Below are 12,308 nucleotides of genomic sequence, written 5' to 3'. Positions count from 1 at the left end.
AAAGGTTTTTGTTCTTATATGAGATTTTTCTCAAACGTTTGTTCATTTTCAGTATCTTAAGTACTATATCCAGCCAGGATTCCTAGAAGCCCCTGCAGAGCACAGTTTCTATTAAAAAGACTAATATGCTACTTGCAAGTACAGTTATGAAAAAGGTTTCTTCATGCTCTTTGATGCTGGGCCTGCTGATGTAATCCTTCCATGTTCCTTGTGAACTTCTGAATGGAATTGTGTAAGCTGATGAAAGCTGGGGTACCACACCCTGGCCTATCCAACATAACGAAACCACAGTAGCACTTTGAACCCCTTTTTAATCTTCTGTGCAAGTAACTGTAAACACACCGGACATTCATGTGAACAATGCATGGCAGTGGTAGGAGAAAGTTTGGACACCTCCGAAAAAAATATTTTGAGCACCAAAACAGTTAACACATTTCAAACATTGTGAGAGAGGTTCTTCAGCTGCAGGTGTATAATGCCTTATTTTTGCAACCTTATCTTTCTAGCCAGACTCTACAGCACAGATCCACTAATCTTGGGTGAATCGTCAGTCTGATGCATGTAGAGCATGTGATGAGACATACACTGAATGAGACCCTATGAGGCAATACACATCATCAGTAGTGTCATAATTAAATCTCAGCATTCATCCCGTTGCTGCAACGATGACACAAAAAAAATTTTTTTTTTTAAACGAAAAATTCCAAGCGGCTACAGACAAAATTAGAGGAATGGAAGCTTGGGGGGGAGGCTAACTGAGATGCTAATTTTTGCAAAGATAACTCGTAAACATGGTGGTTGTTAGCACGCCTGTGCGGTTGCACTCACAGATGATTGAATGATTAATGATTTAATGCTGCATTCCTAATGGTTGGTGAGTTAACACAGGGTGTAGCAGCAGTCACACAGTTAGCAGGCAGTTTTTGGTCACAGCATCACGGAGGTCACAACCAAAAGTACCACCATAATGAGTCATCTTTCAACCCAAAAGTTTACCACAGTGCAAATGAAGTCGAAAGCTAGAGGGAGATTGCAAAGCTTATCGTTTACGTATTTTGAAAAATGGTATTAAAGTACTGGTTTGATAGTTGCTAATATTGCGGTTTGCTTTAGTTTGCATTAAGGTGAATATTCAATGGAGTTTAACGACAAGAATTTTTCAAAATTGTAAACCCCACAAATTCCTGAAGGGACTGACTCATTCACAGATTTATATATCTATGTATTCTGTAAATCCACATACCCAATACTGAAACTGAATACTGATCGTCGTTTTAGTGTGTCTCTCAGCACTTTCTGGCTCCTCAGCCATGGATAACCCACCACATAGTCTGTATATATTTAGTACCTTAATCCTCATTGTCACTGGGGATAAAACCTACAGATATTCCCAGAACATCGCAAAATAAACAAGTCACTGTTTGTATGAAGTCCTCTTAATCACCTTTAATCTCTACAATTTTTATTTTCCAGTTGAAGTGTTTCCAGAAAAAGGAAAGTGTATCTGTGTATTATTTTATAATCTCCCCTCATTACTGATTAGTTCAGCATATGTTTTCTTTCCATATGATTTTTAATTTGATTGAGAGCAAATATATAATTCTTTTACTAGTTTGTAGTAAATTTATGTGATTTGTCATTTTCAGACAGCAATACTTTTACTGATACTGTTGTTTTTGGATTCTTGAGTTTCAAACTCTGAGACTGTTTTGCTTTTGGGGTCAAAATTGAGCTCATATTTTGCTCGGACACTAAGATGAAGACTCAGTTTGTTCGATACTTTAAAGTGGCATCACATACTTTCAGTAAAGTACACTCACCAGTACTGTATGAGGTTTTCCTTCCCTTCTCCAGAGATGCACGCTGACACAATGCTAATTGTACATTTTAGGGTCCACTGATTGCAACAGCTTTCACAAACGGATACCACTGAGAGCGAATAGAGGCTGGTGGTCGTCTCATTTGAGGTATTGTGTACTATTTCCCTATTTCAACACTTGTCCATTATTGTTGCATTGTTTTAGCCTATTTCTGAACTTATTTTATTTTTCATTTGTGTCCCTTTCATATTTACTGCGGTCCTTTAGTGGAATGGCAGAGTTTGTGCCACCAACACTGTAGAAAGGATGTGAAAGACAAAAGTTTTTGACGTGTTTACAACAGTGATGGCTTTCATTATTCTTCCAAGTAAAACACCAGAGGGAATTTTAATCTCTGCAAAACACCCTTCATGATAATTCTTTTAATAGGAATATTGAAAGGCAATCTCACATTTTGTGTCTTTGGCCAAATGTGGTTCCGTGAACGTTGCAGGTGCTCTGTGTTGATACTGTACTTCTGTAGTATGACAACACTACCCAGAGACAAATGAGTGTCCTGTAGAGGAAAGAAAGCTTCAGCTGACATGAATGACGGGCTCTGGTTGTGTCTGTCCTGCCAGCAGTCGCCGATTTCAGGAGGCCAGGGACTGCAGGCCAGAGATTGTAACCTGCTTCTTTGTGCAGGTGATGCTGTCCAGCACTAACCACTACAGCGTCTGCATGGTGAGCCAGAGTGGAGGTGGCACCTGATGAAGAACAGCGTGAAAAGAAAAGTCAAAAATCACCTCGGAAAAAAAACACGAAAGTCTGCTGTACTATAAAGCCCGACCTGCTGTTCTATCTGACTGCAGTCCAGTATCCTTGTGTAGAGATCTGCTGGTTTAGTTGGATTATTTTATTGTTTTGGTTTTTTTTTCCCTCCATTTGAATAACTTTTCTTTTCTGATTTCAACTCAAGAATGATCATTTACATATCAGGTTCTAATTATTTAATTATTTATGTGAAAGTTTCTTTTGATTCTTGAGTAAGAGCAAAGTGTGTGTCACCACAACTCTTTGATTGTGCGTCCACTGGGATACTTTGTTACTTATCTTTGGGTGATTTAAAGATTTGCACATTCAAAGGCGTCTGATGTGAACCAGCATGGCTCACTGGAGTCTCTGTTCACGTAACCTAAACAATAAAAGACACACTAGTACACTTAGTAGCTTTGGTTTGTGTAGTGATCACCATATGTACCTACTTTTGGCAATAAGAGGACTACAATATTTTTATAGTCCTGTTTTATAACTGTTTTGTTGACGGGAGAGATAAAAAAAAAAAAATAGAAACAGCTTTCCTTTTAATAACAGGTCTGATTTTAAAAGTTTCATTGTAAATACTGCTCCAGTCATTGCAGATAGTGCAGCTTCATATTTTTTTGAGAAAGAGAAGAGGCCACGAATGCTGAAGAGAACATTGTCAATCCCACCAGAGACCCCATCTCCATCGCGCAAGGCCTGAGACGATTATCCCATCACCATCGTATCACTGTTGCTTTGCTTTGCATCAGTGGCAAAATGAAGACCAGCATGTTTCACCACATCATGAGCACCAGTTTCACACAAATGTGCTCCTCTCTCTCGTTCCTGCAAGACTGGGACGCTGGAGCTCAGTAGCATGAACAGTGATCAGTCCAAAGCACAAATGACATTTTTGGGACGAGACAGTTGTGTCCTCTTACATTTCACAAAGATGACATTTATTTGACGTACTGTAACGGTCTTTACATGTCTGATGTCACACAAAAGGCAATATTTCATGTTTGGTATATTTTTGTGTTTCTTACTGAGGAAGAAGAAGAAGAAGAAGAAGATGGAGAAATGGAGAAGTTTTGATCATTACCTCAGCCCTGTGTGTTTTGTAATAATGACCAGATGACTTGTTTGAACACACTTGGAGAACATGACTGGCTTAAAGCTGTTTCTCACCAGTGCGATGCCAAAATGATCCATGTTGCTATGTTACATTTTTGTCTAAAAAGAAGAAGACATTGCAAAGTAGTATCTGTCTTTAGTCCACACAAGAACCTCTGATGAAGAATGTCTACCGGGGAAATCGCACAAAACAATTAATACTCACCCAAAATTTCATGCTAACACTTAGGGATGCACAATATTGGATTTTATCACAATAGGGGATATATTACAACCAATTTAGTCGACAGTCAATATTTTCCAATGTCTGTATTATCTGTATAAAAACAAGCTTATATGATAACCACATTTTTGACATGCTGAAATGTCACCTGTTTATATCAACCACATAGTTTCCTTAGGCTCTTGAGCAAAACTGGGCAGATATAATTACCAAGATATTAAAGAGAGCAACCAAAATATGCTGATACCAATAATGTGCCAATATTATCGTGCATCCCTACTGACACTAACAATGAGCACTTTCCCACTGACAAGTTCATATCTGCTATGTTAGCATGTTCATTGCATCCCAGCTGCAGGGTGATGTCCAGCTATATACTTGACTCCAATGTTGAGGAAGTCATCGCTGCGTTTGGATGTTCTCTGACCAAAATTAATAAGACGTTTTTGGCAGCAAGCTAAGTATCTGCTAGCTTTCACTGGTCACACTTATATTTCCGCGGGCGGAAATCTATTGAACTCATGGTCCTTCATCCACAGAGGTGTGCAGGCATTCACAAGAACAAACAAAATCAGTTTTAACAAACCTCCGAGTGAATTCCTTTGGACAGAAGTTTGTGTTTGATGTGAAACAGCTTTAACAAAGTGAAGTTGTCACACTGTGAACAAAGGAAGAACTCCTTTGCACATTAGTGGGCTATTTGAAGTGGACTTACGATGGAATGTAACAGAATGTCGTGCTCTCGAACTCGATTGTTTTTCTGGATTCGTATTTTGGCAGCCACCAGCTAGCCTGCATACCGCTGATTGATCACCATGACTGAAAATAGACAGATCTTCATACTACCATTACAAAAAAGGAAAATGGAAATATTAATCTTTCATTTTATGTAAATATACATTTGCTATGACTAAAGAATCAATCTTTCTTCAAACTTTCCAATGGTTTATGAATTAATAAATGTATACACATTTTTCTTCCCTTCTGTGCTAATATAGATATTCTACAAATTAATTTTACAAAACACGAGAAGCTGAATGCTGGACTGTCTCTTAGAAGGGGACTTAAAGTAATAATCAAATAATGATTTTAAAAAATGTACATTGTTGATTAAAAAAGAAACGTATGTTTCCTTGTATGATTTACATTTCTTAAAGGGATTTGTATCAATATTTTTGTGGCTGTCAATGATTATATGAATAATATATATATATAACAATGATAATATGATGTACTGTACATCCAACCAGTTCTTTCTCCATTTCCTGTCATCCTCTACAATAATCTTCCGTTGATCCTTAATGTATTTCAGTAATCTGTGAAAAAAAGAAATCCCAGTTACTCTGTATAGTGCTGTCTTTGATATCAGTGTAGTGATCTATAGACACATTGGTTAACCTTTCAATCTGTCACCCCATTTGTCTCCTCACTTCTCCTAGTAATTAGTAGTAGTAGCACTTACAATAGACACTATTAGCTTGTACTCATTAGATAATGTAGTGAGGTAGAAGTTGTTTTTTTCATTGGGGGAAAAATTTACATCTGTTTTTTTTTGTTTTTGTTTTTTTCTGCTCTGTACGTGCTCCTCTCAAGTGGTTTCACTGAACCAAAGTTCTAACTGAAAACATTTGAAGGAAGACCTGCTGTACGGTTTATTCTTGTAAACAAGGCATTAATTGGATCTCCACCCTTGAATGTTATAAAATGGGGTGTGCCATACTACCTTAAATGCTAATGCTAGATATGCAAAACACCTTGATTTATTATGGTTTAAATGCATTCGAGATTTTATTTTACTGATCAAATAAATGACGTATTTTCATATAACTATAAAAGAATGATTCTACTAATAATAAGATAGTGACTATTATAAATATAATTACCTGAATCAAGTTTTCATATTTGTGCACTTGAGCATTACATCAGCCCACTTCTGTCCTCATACATTTAAGTTTTACTGCATCAGCGTCTGAGTAACCAGCTCCTACTTTAATCACACAAACATATACGTTTGTTATCCAGTTGCCTGCTGAGCGAAGCGCTACTCATCTAATCTTGACTAAAATACTTACAAAGCCTAAGAAACATGCAATAATCTCCGGATTTGCAGCAGTGGTGACCTGAATAACAGCGATAGACAGGATAAAACTCTGATTACTGTGTCATACCTGCAGTTACTCAACAATAAATCCTCAAGTTTCACTTTAGCACCGATCCAATGTTGTCGCATCAGTAACCAGATTTAAAAGTGTAATCTTTACATTTAGTCTTCCTCTGTTTTTCATCTCCTTCATACTCTCAGCTGTAGAAACCAACCATCAAAATGTTCAGCTCTTCAAATTTCTACCGTTTATACCTTTTAGAATTCTCTGCTTTTTTTTAGGATGGAGGGAGAAGTTTAGGGTTTTGTCTCTGTCTTCTCTGTGTGATATCACCCCAATGACGGACCTGGAAATTTTTAAACAAGAAAATGATGGAGAACTTTGTCTTCCTTCAGTTGATGTTGTCCTCACTGTGACAGGACGAAGCGTTCTCGATCAAAAAGCCTCCACGTGTAAAGTGCACTCACCCAAAGCTAAATTAACTGAGCTCCCACCTGCCTGTTTGATTTTTTTTAGAATAATAAATCTGCTTTCTACAACTGCCAGTTTATTTCAGCTTCACATTGTATTTTCGGTTGGAAATACCATGGGTTTATATTTATTTTATAATGAAAAAACAGTTTTTGGAAGTAATGGTGGGTGACTAGGACTTATACAAGTGTTTGACAACATCATGAAATGGATCCCTAACATGAATAATATCATAATTTGGTCCGGCATCAGTGCACATGAGAAGGTGGCATAAACAATCCCATAATCAGCCAGTTAACCAGTAGCATACTAACTTTGCCAAAAAAAAAAAAAAAAAGAAAGATGTGTATAATAAAGGTCAGGTTGCTGTACTGTCAAAATACTAAACAGTGGTCCAGCAAGCTGTATTACTTTGGTAAATGGAAAAATGCCCCATGGGATTTCTTTGTAGCAATTTCATGGTTATAATGGAGCTTGATTATTAAAAATGGCTAAATGATCCTTTAATTATATTTAGGGAACCAGAACTGGATGGTCTGGAAAGTGTTAAATGTTATTATTGTTGTTTTTAATGAATAACATTGTAGATTCCAAAAAAATTACAGACTTATCAACTCGAGGAAAAAAAACGTTACGTCTGGTTGTGGCAATTGTTACAGTTCATTAATGTTCTAGTTCAAATTCAAGTTAGAAACAAACCAAAATTGCTTTTCCATTGCATAAATCAGATATTGTTTTGATTCATGTTTCATAATTATAATCCATTGTAACATAAACAGGCATATATTCAGTGCTGTCTTGTCGCTCTTGTGTATTTGTAAAAACATTTCAGCAATAACTCAATTCAAAGTGCTTTGCACCAAATCTAAAAACCATCATAAGGAATTATGAAAAACATTTGAATCGAGAAAACAGAGGGTAGTCGAACTAAAATACAATCAGTCAGGTAAAACAGCTCACGTTACAGTGCATGGAGATATACTTGGAGGGAGAGAACCTTCCAGCAGTTGCAAATAACGCATCTCTCATGATCCTCCACTCGGACACACGAACGACACGCAAATTCCAACCTGATGCATCTGCTACCTTTCTTTATCTACCACATCTGTTTAACAGGTCTCATCTGTTGGTGAAAATAAGCGTAGAATCAAACAACAAGAGCTTTAATGCTCCATGACTCAGCTGAGTTCGTGACTAAGGGGTCAGGACTCTGTCTCCGGCGCACATCCTCATTGTGAAGGTGTGAATGAGTGTGAAAGTTACCACTTTCTGTACTGAGCAGCCCTTTGAAATACAGTAAACAGTACTGTGTATTGATGCTCTATCAGACTCCATGGATATATGGCACAGTAATAGAGTACTAAGTGGTTTGAATAGCCTGAATAAAGGATTCTGAAAGTATGAGCTGTTTACCTTTCGCTGATCCTAAACCTTGTTTGTTTGCAATACACATTCCTACCTACAGCTCATTTTAATTTCATAGCTGGCACTTTAAGGTAGCATGGCTCTGTTGCTGTACATTACTCTCAGCTAATGAATGTGACGCATCCTTCTCGACTAAGGAATCATTGGAGAAAGAGAAAACACAACAATCAACCTGGATGATGTTGTATTGTGACGGTACTCTCGTATCCACTTAAACTTGAATCTTTCAGTCTCGTCACTGAAACACGGCTCACTCACACTCATGGCTGGGTCTACTTGTGCGTAGAGGTCAAAGGGTACAAAGGCGCACTTAGCATCCACGAATACAATGTACAAACTTCGTAGAGAAGTTTTAGTCGTGTTTGTATAAGAAACCGACCATACCAGAGGTTTATTGTAACTGGACTGAGACCACCTTTTCATCAAGGTCATGTTTATTTGGTTATAGTGTGATGGCTTCACCCTCTGCCCACCGAGGCAGAATCCATAAAATCCCAATTAAATTACAGGCATAAAATGGGTGGGAGTTTACACATAACACAGCATTTACATTTAAAAAGGTGATATGTCTAAAATGCACCACATATACGTATGAACTAGCATTCACATAGATTTGTCAATGTGTATACATTTTAGAAATGATCATTTCTAAACAGTGTCCCCAATTGAAACTTGAATAGGTCAACCTGTTATATGGCAGGGTGGTTGTGACTGGAATTGCGGTCAATTTATCTAGCAAACTTTTTTCTTTTTCTTTTTTTTTCAGTTCAGCAAAACTCACTGGGCTGTTTTGGTTCAACAGTGTTTTAGAGGAATTTAATTATCAGCACTTAATTACTCAACTTTCACAGTTCATTTTCCCACTTTCAAAAAAATATTTTCAGAAGCTTGCTATCTGTAATTAAAGAACACAAACACGCTTAGAACCACAGCAAAGAGCACTATAGAGTTCACCCTAAAAATATATCAGGGGATGAATCAAGGGATCATTGAAATATTGACCATCATATCAAGGAAACACTTCTTCTGCTGAGTCTAATACAACACAAATTATTCTAAAGTGTTTATCTTTCCCATCTTTGATGAACCTTGTGACTCCAGCAGAGTGCTGCCGTTCTCCATAATAACTGCCAGAAAGACAGCACCAGCTGACGCTCCTGTCCTGCAGTCAGCTGATGCATCTGCTGTCCATGTGCCGGTTAGGACAAGAGCTTTGTCTCCCCAGCACTACAGAGAGCAGCTCTGTTGTTATTTGTCTGTTGGCTGAGGCAAGATGTGTGTTCCAGTCATAGAAAAGGACTCAAACTTTCATCTTCAACAGAGCTTTTTCTGCTTACAAGTGGTTCTGTTGCTGGTCTTTCTTCCTTTTTTTTTTTTTTTTTTTTTTCACAACGCACCTTGGTGTGTGTGTGTGTGTGTGTGTGTGTGTGTGTGTGTGTGTGTGTGTGTGTGTGTGTGTGTGTGTTCACATGTGACTGTCCACTCAGTAGCACTTTGAAATTTGGTTTCAAATATAAAGTGCATTACAAAAAATTAAGATTATAGTTTATAGCTCTGGGAATTTGCTGGAGCTGTCCTTGAACCGTTTCACCTGCAGGGAGAGTCCACAAATGTTTTTTTAAGTGGGTTGTGCTGATCACTTTAAATCAAGATTCTTTTACTGTATTGCCTCTTTCTTGAATTAAATGCCCTCTGAAATGGACTTTTGTGAAGCTGTAAAATGAGATTATTTGGAATTTGGCAACCATGTTGAACACAGTTGAATTTTATCACTGTCTTTGTGCTGATTTGTTCTGGGCTAGCAGCAGCCACAACTCGACCACTGACCAGTCGCACAACTGTGATCATTACCACCCTCACTGAGCAACACTAAAGTGGCCCTGCCACTCCAGCCAATTATAAATTTAGCCTCAGAGAAATGGCATACTTATGTAGACACTGGAGAATTATCAATGTTACCTTGTCCATCATTATCTGGGTCTTCTATATTGTGGTTGTCTCTACATATTAGATATTCATGCCAGTGTAATGTCCAGTGCTTGCAGTCAGTAGTCTTCCCACAAGTAGTTTGCAAATCATACATCCATCCATCCATTTTCTACCACTTATCCTGTTAAGGGTCACGGGGGGGCTGCATCCTATCCCAGCAGCTTTCGGGCGAGAGGCGGGGTTCACCCTGGACAGGTCGCCAGTCCATCACAGGGCCAACACATAGAGACAGACAACCATTCACACTCACAGTCACACCTACAGTCAATTTAGAGTATCAATCAGCCTCGTCCCCTCTTGATGTCTTTGGACTGTGGGAGGAAGCTGGAGTACCAGAGAGAACCCACACAGGAACAGGGAGAACATGCAGACTCCACACAGAAAGATCCCGTGATGGAGCCGGGACTCCAACCCGGAACCTTCTTTCTGTGAGGCGACAGCGCCCCACCAAATTCGTATTATATTCATGTGATAGATGCTAACCAGCATATAATGTGACAGTGTGAAATTGCTATTGCCTAGACAAACACGACTTGACAACAGCTGTGAAGTCTCTGTTGAATAGCCGCATTTGAAAGCATCTGATGCCAGTGGGATGATTAGCCCTCTTAAAATGTGCTGTCGCAGTAACATCCCCACGTACCATACCTCACTAAAAAACAAACACACACACACACACACACACACACACATATATGAATGGAGTTCCATTCGGAAACTTTTTTTGTGTGGGTGGGTGTTCATCGCAAGCATTTAACTCATATTAAATATAAAGACTTCCCATTCACAAGAAAGACATAAATAGGTTTCATTGTGGGCTGAAGTTGTCTTGTGCAATAAATGGTGATTTTAGTCAGTCCTCATGGGTAACAAGTGAAATCCAGATTTTCATTCAGGCAATAAAAATAAATTCCCATTTTTATTTTTTATGCGTCTAAATTGTTTTTGCACTCACAGTAAACTTTTGCCTGTGTGGTACCATGATGGAACTGGAACGTGCAGGACACTGAAACAATAAATCCTTGTGGAGCGTTAATGGTAACAGTGGCACATCTCTCCGCTGACATGAAGAAGGTTTTATGTTTTTACAGGTGGTGCAGTCATTCATTCATCATCATGTAGCTGTAGTTTGTCTGTGTTCATTTGGAGAATTCTGATTGCCTTGTTCATTCCCAACCACTTGCCCTTTTTTTAACGTAAACAGACTTTTTAAACGGGAGAGCTGACTGAACGGGACTGTCTGAAAGCAGCTTTCAGGTTCACGTCTTGTACGGCTTGCCCAAAGCCCTGCTGTAAAATTGAAAGAAAAAAATCTAAAAAAAAAAACAAACAAAAAAAACAAAAACACTGATGGGGGTCTCTCCCATCCCAGATGTGGAAAGTATAATTTTATATTTGTATTTTGATGATGATGATGATGATGATGATGATGATTATGATGATGATGATGATGATGATATAATAAACGTTACTTGTGAAAGGTTTCCATTCTCTACTGTGGTCCAGAAATCAATGTTAATAATGAAATAAATTGATTTTCACCCACTTTCAGGTGTGGTTATAAAAACAGACAACTGACACTGCTTTCTGGTTTAAATGATAAGTGTGTACTGTTCCCAGCTGAAAAGGAAAGTGGATAACAATTTAATGAATAAATAGAAAAGTTAAGAAATCCAAAAATAGTGTTTGTCCTTCATGTGAAAGGCTCAAGGGTATATATTTGAATGATTCCTGAGACTCCAGCTTGTATGTTATTGTGTGTTATGTCAGCTCCCTGGTGGGAAGCTGAAGGGGACAATGTGTCTTATAAATACCATGGGTGGAAGTTGGTGATAAGACTCCTAATGTGAAACCTTTCCCAGTAAGACGATGATGATGATGATAGATGGGGTGCAGTTTCTACAACAGTGGTTGGCATCCGGAGTGTTCTCAGCAGTGACACTCTTACGGTCAAAACCATTTGGATTCATTTGAGATTTTGGCATGAACTAATTCATCTCTGGGTCTTTTTCTAAAGGTCAGAACATGTTTTCTGAAGTGCTTTGTCATGATTTTGCTCCAACCAGGTGACATTATAATCCTCTCATAGTTTAATGGGAGGAGGTGCAACAGAGTTTCATTTTTTTAATTCGGTCCAGGTTTCTTTCACACTGTCACTTTGTCAAGTGCTCAAACATTGGAAACAAATGTCACACGGCCAGAGCAGAGAAGCCAGTCAGGTATTCCACAGGTATCTTTAATGAAATTGAATGTGCAACAGGGTCTTTTTTTTTGTTCGACACATGGCTTCACACTGCAGGGGCAAATTTCTGTCTGAGCTTTTGAACTTTTTGCCACATTTACATGCAAGTAATATTATTA

The 12,308-nt window shown here is 38.3% G+C and overlaps 1 protein-coding gene across 4 annotated transcripts in view; it reads left to right on the top strand.

The window, feature by feature from the left end:
• The window catches only part of LOC147254444 (RNA-binding protein Musashi homolog 2-like), a 208,296-nt gene extending 196,771 nt beyond the window's left edge, over nucleotides 1–11,525 (top strand). For all 4 annotated transcript variants that reach the window (XM_086216101.1, XM_086216099.1, XM_086216098.1 and 1 more), the window contains 2 exons: nucleotides 1,892–1,967; nucleotides 2,505–11,525. In XM_086216101.1, coding sequence (XP_086072227.1) covers nucleotides 1,892–1,933 — 42 coding nt within the window. In that variant the 3' untranslated portion in view covers nucleotides 1,934–1,967; nucleotides 2,505–11,525. The remainder of the gene's footprint in view (nucleotides 1–1,891; nucleotides 1,968–2,504) is intronic.
• The last annotated feature ends 783 nt before the right edge of the window (nucleotides 11,526–12,308 follow it).

This window comes from Aulostomus chinensis, chromosome 10 (assembly GCF_037954235.1).
Source record: "Aulostomus chinensis isolate RoL2024-O1b breed Wild chromosome 10, RoL_Achi_v1.0, whole genome shotgun sequence".
Taxonomy (NCBI): domain Eukaryota; kingdom Metazoa; phylum Chordata; class Actinopteri; order Syngnathiformes; family Aulostomidae; genus Aulostomus; species Aulostomus chinensis.
This window is presented reverse-complemented; position numbering and strand designations above follow the sequence as displayed.